The sequence below is a fragment of the Ptychodera flava genome, chromosome 7 (genome assembly GCF_041260155.1).
Source record: "Ptychodera flava strain L36383 chromosome 7, AS_Pfla_20210202, whole genome shotgun sequence".
NCBI classification, from domain to species: Eukaryota; Metazoa; Hemichordata; class Enteropneusta; family Ptychoderidae; genus Ptychodera; species Ptychodera flava.
The window spans coordinates 40212580-40222530 of record NC_091934.1 but is presented as its reverse complement, the minus strand read 5'-3'; the positions used below and the strand labels follow the sequence as shown (position 1 = coordinate 40222530).

Sequence of the window (9951 nt, the reverse complement as noted above, 5' to 3'; positions counted from 1 at the left end):
CAATTTAATGTAACGTGTTACTTTTATGGTTGTCTTGTATATTTGTCTTGTGATGGTATGACTTTTTTTGTTCGCAGATCTGTTAGTGGGTTTGCCCGTTGATCTGTGTATCAAAAAATGAATCATTTGATTGTTGAGTCCCAATCTGGCTTCAGAGATCATCAATCATGTCACACTGCTCTGATTAAACTGATAGATCACCTTCTTTGAATTCGAACATTGATTCCGGTCTCTTCGATGGTTTAATGTTTTTGGATCAAAATGGATCAGAAAATTCCCACACGCTTACACACTGAGCATTTTCAGAGGCCATAGCATTGTTCGTATGGTACAACATGTGAAAAGTTTACAGACTGAGGTTTCTTGCACGGGAAGCTGAAATTTTCGCTCGTAATTCTACTAACTGGCATTAAAAAAATCGTAAATCCACTCAAAAATTCGTATTTTGTGACATATTTGAAACTCATGAGGGACGTAATTCATTCTCTCCTGCGCAGTAACAAGGATATCGGAACGACATGTCAGACAAAGACCACAAACAAACCCAAGATCAATAGTGTTCACATGTCCGTCCACCAATCTCGTAATTTACACTGACAGGACAAAAACAAATTGATCGAGCATGGACGTTCTCTATCGCATTTTCATGTAAGCCGATACACTCACACGCACGCCCTAACTTCAATTTTATTGTGAGGTCATGTACACATCACGATCTCTCCTTTCCTTCTCAAGATATTTTCGCTGACAGTGTGCAGCGTGAATAAGGTGTGGTGGTATGCTAGTCTTTACATAACACTGATCACGTGGTGTGACAAAAATAGTTTTACGGAAGCTGTTGATGGAAATGACGTACACTTGTGACAAATAGTTTTACGGAATCTGTTGACGGAAATGACGTCAATTTTGCCTTCTGTAGTCTATTAGCTTCCTCAGTTACGTAACTTCGTCGCTAATAAAATGACCTATACCTGCCTGAACTCTGATTATTGCTCATTCCTTATATCCTTTTGTCAACAAAATCTCCGGTTCGTTTACATATTTCAGCTGATTTTCCAAGGGCTATTTAGACTAAGGTTCGGAATTACAGAATTACGATCCCGAAAAGTGGATAAGTGTTTGACTGTGTGTATGCTGCAGATGCTGGCTTGGAGTTTTGAGCACGAAAATTCAACGCCACGAGCCATGCGAATTTGTCTGGGTACTTTAATGATTTCGTGGAAAACAATCTTAGAAAGTAAACATTTCAAATTATAGTCTTTAAACAATTTCTGGCGATGATGCAGAAAATGCTTTGTCAAGCTTTACAGGTATTATGTTTTTGTTGAATTGACAGGTGAATGTATATAATAATTCGTGGATGTCATACTTTGTTGCCAACTCAACCGCAGCAAGGTTTGGCAAGACCGGGTGTAACTTTACGAATGTGTCATCGGGCAGGTGATGAATAAGAGTAAGGAGCAACGATTCTGCAATTTCTGCATTGTCAGCGATAAGTGGTAGTACGGAAAAATCACCCATTAATGGACGGGCGTTTACATAGCCAACAATGTCGCCTTTTTCATTGGCCGATACAAAAATAACACATCCAGTACTCTTGCACCACAATTTAAGGAAATTACCCCTATGAAATGTTACAACGTTTGCGTCATAATTGACAAGGCTATCAAAAGACACGCTGCTTAGCGGCAGAATCTTAAAGTTTGATAATTGAAGCGTGCTAATGCTTGGCAATGCAGCACGATCAGGCAATCCCCGGAAACAAGATACTTTGCTAAGAAATTAGCTTGAAACCAATTACAGAACTAACTTCTTTGCGATGTTCGTCAATAGAGTTAATACCGATATTTCTGTGACCAGCATGTTTGAACATCTCCTGGAAAATTCTGCGTTGAATGCCTTGTTTTCTATGGCCTTTCTTGGTTATACTCATCGCAAAGTATGCAAAATCGTCGTCGATGTTAATTGCCATTCCTGTACCTGTTGGTGAAAACAGCACACAGTGATAAGACGAAACAAGTTCAACCTTTGGTTGGTAGATGTGCATGTGGTAACTTAATAAAATAATCGCAATCATACTATTCCATAATCCAATAACACTAGGTCAGAATTCGTAAGACAATAGTTGTAAACATAGACACAAAACAGCACAGAACAGACAGTAAATAGACAGTACACAAACAAAGTCAAATTCATGAAAGAAACAAGAAGTTATGCCATGTGTTTCGAAAATAGTAAGCGCATCCTGCCCACATGTGGCACCCGCCATATATCAATCTGTAGGTCAGATAGGTAGTGGTCACTAACTAAGGCCCAATGTCACCGATGCCATCAGCGATCATTTGTCGAAGAGAGATATTGTATTTATCTACCAGCTTACGATACCTGCCAAAAAAGCGTTTGAATGTAGAGACAAGTCTTGCTCTGGTGTAACCTTGATTTAACAGTTTGTAAGAGAGATGGCCATGTCTCTCTACAAAATCACCATATGAACTGCATGCTCTTGCATATCGAATAAGCTGGGAAATGTATACTCCATAAGCTAGTGAAAGTGGAATATTACTGATGAGGTGTGGAAAATTGATTATACTAAAGTTGAAATCATCTCTCTTGTCATATAGCCTAGTAGAAAGGTGACCATTAGAGTCAAATTCAAGTAAAATGTCCAGAAATGAAGCAGAAGAGGCCGTTTCTGTAGTTTCTTTAATCTCCAATTCTGGAGGATAAATCATAGCGAGATATTCACTGAATTCAGAGTTATTCATTGAAATAACATCGTCTATGTATCTATATGTTAGATTGAAAGTTTGAGCTACAGAGACCTTTTTCTGTTTGATTAGGTTCTGGATAAATTCTGCCTCGCATGAGAACAGAAATAAGTCTGCAAGCAAGGGAGCACAGTTAGTGCCCATAGGAATTCCTATACACTGTTGGAAAATGTGTCCTCCAAATTCTACAAATATGTTGTCGATGAGGAAATCAAGCATACTGATAATGTCTTTCTCGGTATAAAACACTTTAGCGTTAGTAACATTTTAAACAAAATATGTAGAATTATACCCTAATACTACATATTTGTAACGGCGTGAACCGTTTTTGTAGAAAAACGCTTGGTTGATGACGTTTTTCAAGCGTTCTTTCAATTTATCATGTGGTATTGTGGTATACAATGTGGATAAATCGAAAGTTTTAATAGATGTTATTTTTGAAACAGATCTTGATTTCAAATTTTCCAAGAGTTCCTTCGAATTTTTTAATATCTACATTTGATTTATACCACTCCGAGAAAAGACAACATCACAGTATGCTTGAAGTCCCCGTTTAACAGTACAAAGAACAGAAGTCAGTATCTTCGATAACTCTCTTGTTGAACATTTTGAATATCCTGCGATAAACCTAGCTTTGTAAGGTGTTTGTGGAGCTTTGGCATCCAGTATAAGCTAGGCAACTTATTATGGTCATCCTTTGTTGTGATATTAAAATTATTCATGAATGACTTATGGTTTGCCAAAATTTCAGATTTGTTGAACATTGATTGTCTGTAAGTGGAGTTGGTAGAGGTCTTAGTTACACCAAGTTCGTCTTTAAGACATTCAAAATAATACTTCTTACAGACAAATACAATAATATTGGCAGCTTTATCAGCAGGGACGACAACATATTTGTCATGGATGTCATTCAAACACTTAACAGCATCAGGATCTTTAAGGTAGAATGCACCTCGGGGACAGAAATTCGGCCCTTCAAGTTTTATCAATTCTCTTCTGACCTACCACTTGTGGGGACTCATTTTGAAGCTCTTGGCGAAAGAAGAGTTTTCACCGTATTAGTTTTTCGAAAATCGAAAATTTTATTTTTTCCCATAGAGTTAACACAGTGATGGCGGCCATTTTGAATTTCAAATATCGAGAAATCGCAAGTTGTTTGTCTCTCTAGTACCAAAGTTTGCACGGTGACCCCTGATTTTTATTCTTGCTTCGGTAAGAGAATGGTTAAAAGTTTCACTGAGGAAAGTTTTAGCAAAAGTTTAAGTCTTTCACTTTCGAGGTGCATATTACCTTAAATACAGAATAGGGTCTTCTGCAAACATGTGATTTTAGTCGACCAATACGGCCACGAACTATTTTCCTCACAGATTTGACCCATTCTGACAGTGTGTCTAGCTCTACATCCTCCCTTTTAGCCCATTTCCTGGCATATTCTTCAACAGAGTCCATAATGATCTTAAAATTATGGTTCCAGTTGATCCTGCGAGGTTCTCTGAACTTGGGTCCACAAGATAATATCTTACGAAGGTGGTGATGTTCAACCAAGTTCAGATCACCAGTGATGACATGGCCAACTGAAATATATTTGAAGGGAGATGTAGAGCAGTCACAGGACGCTGGTGTTTGAAGGAATTCATCAATATTTAAGTGCCGCAATGCCTTACTGTAATTGAATATTGTATTGGAGATTGTCTTGATGTACCGATATGACAGAATAGGTACAGACTGGTTCTTAAAGTAAATAGGTATAGTTGATGTAACATTTTTGTTGTGAAGTATATTGCTGATATTAATGGCATCAGTTCCTTTGTTAGTAAATGGAAGATGTATGAAATGACGATGATCATCAGTCATAGTTTCAGCACGAACAGGCTTGTATAGTCTGTATAGTGCAATATCAGCAATAATACTGACCAGTCTGTAGTGTTGTTTGTTCGGATCTGTCAAAGACAATCCCAATGTATAGGCATGCAACCTTCTCAAGTCCTTGATGGAAAGAGCAAATAATGAAGTACGAATGTGATGGAGACCTAAAGGCTTCTGTAATATAAGAAGCATATCATGAAATTTGTCATGGCAGTTGGAGGTAGCTGTATTCAATTTAGGCCGATGGTAACGCCTATGTCCATGACTACGTCTTCTACGGACAGAAGACTCAAAGAGGCCCATCACATTAACTTCTGAACAACCAGGACTTGAGAGATTGCCTATATCTTTGATGTTGTCATTACAACTATAAGGCATTGCGGTACCTAACTGTCTAATCCAGTGGTATTCTCTCTGTCTACGTAATGGTGAACTAAGTGTGGGGCTGTTGGTTGGATGGTATATTTTTTCAAGAATACGGACACGCATAGACAAAGTGGAGTGATCGTTTTGGTTAAAATGCTTATAAAGTTGCACATCCAAAGATCGATTCACTCCACGGCGATGTCCGTTCATTCTAGATCGTAAGCTGTTTCCTGTTTCACCAACATAAATGAGCTGACACAAAGAACACTCAATTCCATAAATTACGTTTTTGGTAGTGCAATCAAGAGGTTCCAGACATTTGGTAGAATAGGTCTTCCCTGTCAAACTACTACTGAACTGTTCTGTAGTGATGAGCATACTGCAAGTTTTGCAGTTTTTAATACCACACTTTGTAATGGAACATATGTAATCACAAGCTGGAGATGACTTTAAACAGTCAGTCAGTAGCAATTTGCATGGTTTAATTGTCTGGTAGCTTTCTCCATTTCTGTGATAAAAATTGCCCTCTATAGAGAAACCATCTGTTTTCTCTATAGGTATGTGACAGGATTGAAAATATTTTGGTTTTGAGTTACGAGTCAACGAAGGATACACCTCTGTCTGCTAACATCTTCAGAAATGTGTTCACAGGGATGACTTAAGGCAGAAATTTACAGGTATGCACCAAAATATCTGCTACTTATATTTGAATCGACCTTTTAATGGCCATTTGTAATTGCAATTTTATTTTTATGCAAAATATTCTGCGCAGAGAGAGAGAGAGAGAGAGAGAGAGAGAGAGAGAGAGAGAGAGAGAGAGAGAGCAATTCGACACAAGAGAACGGTATAATTAATGAAGTATAGGCCGGTTTCTGTAAGGAATATAGTACTATGGACAATATGTTTACTTTACAATATCTTGTACACAAATATATATATATATATATATATTGATTTTTTAAAGCTTTTGATCGTGTAACACACAAGTATTTACGGTTTAGACTGATATCCTCTTGTTTTCATGGGAATATTTTGAAAATTCTGAGGTCTATGTACCAAAATATCGAATCGTGTGTTCTATGTAATGGTGGCCTCACATACTATTTTAATTGTAAAGGTGGAAAAAGGCTAGGATGTTTGCTGATAATGGGGTAATGTTTTTGAACAATGATTTCAACAATATAGGTATTCTTATGTACGCAGATGACGTACCTGATGCTGCAGATCTTCCCATAAAATTACAAGAAAACTGAATCAACTTGAATTGTTCTGTAATAATTGGTGTATGTCAATGACAAGTCTAAACAATTGTTTTAAAAATTGGAGTATTTTAAGAGGGTACGAAAGTGGGTTTACAAGGGGATGCCAGTAAATGTGGTAAAGCACTGTATTATCTTTCCACCACGTCTATCTCGGTCACAAGCCAATAAGGGAAACAAGGCCCTTTATCAAATACAAGTTGTTATAAAGAAATTGGGCGTACTTCTTGTACTTTAAACTCTTCGATACATCTGTATTGGCTAAAAGTCATTGAAATGGATACCAGTCGGTATCCTCGAGCTTGTTATGAGATGCTAAGAGTCTTGTACTCTTCTTGTAGAATTACTTGGGTCACAAGAATAAGAGAATTGTTATACAGACTCGGTTTTGTAACAGTGTGAATTGAGCAACAGGTTGGGAATCATAGTATTTCTTGAAATTGTTTTACGAAACGTTAAAAGATTACTATAGGCAAGAATGGTCAGCTGCATTAACAGACTCCCAACGATTGCGAAGCTATGCTCAATTTAAAGTAACGCTTGAACCTTAAACCTATCTGTCGTGTATTAATATCACGAAATACAAATATGACTTTGCGAAGCTTAGGTGTTCAAGCCATTGATTAGCAGTTGAAAAGGGACGCCGTTTTAATCCACCTGTGCCTGTCAATATGAGAATTTGCACGTATTGTAAAAGTCAAGGTGTTTCAATCGTAGAGGACGAGTGCCATTTTCTATTGTTATGTCCACCATACGAAAATGACAGATCTGAGTTGAATCCTCAGAGATACCGGTTTTACCCTACACGTGGTAAGTGTTTTGCCTCATTAGCATGTAAAAATCAACAAGTACAATATAAGTTGTCAATTTTGTTCACAAGTCATTTAAGAAAAGACATTTCTTTGTAAAGAAGACACAATAACAGAGTTGTATTTAAATATGCTGCTTATAGCTTCGATATTATCATGCTTACAATGACCTTTGTAATATTTTTTCTCTCTCTGCAAAAATGTGTAATTATTTTGTGTGTGATGGGCAGAGGCCCTACCAGTGGAAATAAAGTATTATTATCATATTATTATTATTAACATCTCGTACAGTTTTATATACAACTATGTTATGGTATTTGATTGTATCTTGATTAGAAATCCTATATGTGTTATTTGTATTGGCAGCCTGAATACTAAGTCTTCAACGAGATATGAAGCACACTTAAAGGAGAAATGACTGTCGATAAACCAGATTTAAATATCTTTACAAATAAGAATAGTTAGCATGTAACAGGTATTCAGAAATTGGTGCTGTAAGTAATTGGTTCTCAATACCTTGATTGCCTTTGAAGCAGTTGAGCTTTCGAGCGGCTTTCCATCACAGAATGAAGACTTTTCATTTAAAATTTGGTTGATATTCTGGTAAAAAATATTTGTCCCTTAATCTTGGTTCGATTGGGAAACTTAAACTCACCAACTATCTCGTCACCTTTCTTGGCAACAAAGAAGCCCTCTGGGTCCAGGAGACGTAACGTTTCAAGATATTCGACAGGATAGTTCCAGTCTACTGCCACTGTAATGGCACTTACTGCTGTCATGTCTTCTTTTGTGGCAATGTGAACTTTGACATCGGAACTGAAAGGAAGGCAATTGTTATTATGTTATTATATTTTTTGAGGGACTTGGACATGTCTGGTCACATACGTGGGGGCTTTAAAAATTTTTGAGGGTATCATGGGGATCTGAAAAAATAAGATTTCAATCGTGATTCGTCCAGCCCCCCGCCCCCTAACCGTTACTTGTGAACGCAGACTTACCAGAGAGTTTTGAGTTGACATTGAGAATAAATGCTGGTTCGCACTTGGGTGTTAAAGGTAAAGAGGTATTCAGCTGTCGACGTGGACATTTTATTTGACTGTTAACTCCGCACTTAATTGTATTCAAGGTCTAACAAGCAGGACCGTGTCATACATCCTATTCTTTCTGCGTATACCACATAGGCGATTAAATGCAAAAAGTGTTCAAAGCTATGTCGGAAGGAATGGTGAAAATGCTAGAGAGGTCATAGACCGGAAAACTTTACACTGTGGATCCATCGTGCCATACAACCGACCCAGGTCTGCTTATACGTCTAGCCTTGAGGTAGAACTCGCTCGCTTCAACCTCCAAATTAAACTACCTACCTCGCCATGTCATTGAAGTTCGATACTTCCACAATCTTTAAGGTCTTAGAGTTTAAAGAAGTCGTGCACGTTCAGCTGTAGGCTAACCGCATTGTAGCGTTATAATCGACAACTCTCGATAAAAAGAAACAAGCAAGACCGTGTGACCTCGGTGAGAATACCGCACTGTATAAGGTTATCTGGTCCCCTGCCCAATTTCTACCGCTGGCTGCGCTGCTCACGAAATGGGGTCAGATATGGGCAAAGGGAGCCTCATTATTTACGGCCTGGTGGGGGGGGAGAGGGAATTTCATCCATAACACCGAAATTTCGAGTACCTCCCTAGCAGACCATGATGAATTTGAGTAACCCCCCTCTAACTCTGAAATTTTGACTGACCCCGCACTTAGAAATAATGCAAAATGCCGATATGTAGTTGTAATATTTACAAAATACAGCAATAGTAAAGACCTTTACTATGTACCCTGCTAGATTATCATCCCATGACGGTTCAAAAAGGTGAAAACATAAAAATGGAATTCAAAGTCACAACAAAACACAAATATAAAAGCTCACGCTATAACCATTACCCAACCATACAGTATATTGTTTAATTTTAGATGAGTATCATGACAGGATTTTCATTAGGGCATCTAATGAAAATCGTTAAATCATTAGCAGAATTTGAAAGTACAGGGTGAGGGATAACACGCAGGAGGCCGAGGGAAAAAGTATCAGATGGGGCTTCCCCTAACTTGAATGGAAAATTTTGGGCAATTGATGTGTGCAATGGTACAATCTGAAAGGCATTTTTCATTTGTCTTTTACTAGTAACAGTTAGAACACCCTAAGGGGGAGAGCACGGGAGGGTTTTCAAGGGGGAGAGCACGAGAGGGATTTTCCCCCTCTCGTATCGAAAATTTTGGGCAATTGATGTGTGCAATGGTACAATCTGAAAGGCATTTTTCATTTGTCTTTTACTAGTAACAGTTAGAACACCCTAAGGGGAGGGCACGAGTTCCCCCTCTCGCATCGAACATTTTGAGAAATTGATGTGTGCAATGGTGCAATCTGAGAGGTGTTTCAATTTATTTCGCACAAAAAATTGAGTAACCTTCTCCTTCCTCTACACATTTTGAGCAACTCCCTTGAAGTTTTGAATTTTTTGAGTGACCCCCTCACATTCCTCCGATCCCCAGGCCGTATATAATGACGGCTCCCTAATATTTGTTAGAATTTTGACTGCATATTAATGAACATAGTCACCTGATAAGATCATGTGATCAGCACATTTGTATTGTGGCAAGCTCGGAAATTAGACGAAGCATCGGACGTTGTAGTTATTTGCACGGCTTCACTTTTAAATCTATGCCATGTCATCTTCGGCGTTCGATTTTTCTGTGAAAATTAGCAAGTTCATCTATCATGCAACCGTCGATCGTTCCCTATCATTCTCATCTCACAATGTCAGTTTGGTTTTAGAAAGAACAGAAGAACTTCAGACTCTACTAAAAACAGCTGTTACCAAAACTGTGTATGC

General features: G+C 38.1%; 1 protein-coding gene across 1 annotated transcript; it reads right to left on the bottom strand.

The window, feature by feature from the left end:
- LOC139137541 (uncharacterized) lies at positions 1-8601 on the bottom strand. The gene is made up of 3 exons (XM_070705701.1): positions 8433-8601; positions 7724-7884; positions 1-1980 (listed from the first exon to the last, which is right to left on the bottom strand). The coding sequence occupies exons 1-3, from the start codon at positions 8438-8440 to the stop codon at positions 1775-1777; spliced, it is 375 nt and encodes a 124-aa protein (XP_070561802.1). The 5' UTR covers positions 8441-8601; the 3' UTR covers positions 1-1774.
- Positions 8602-9951: the final 1350 nt, after the last annotated feature.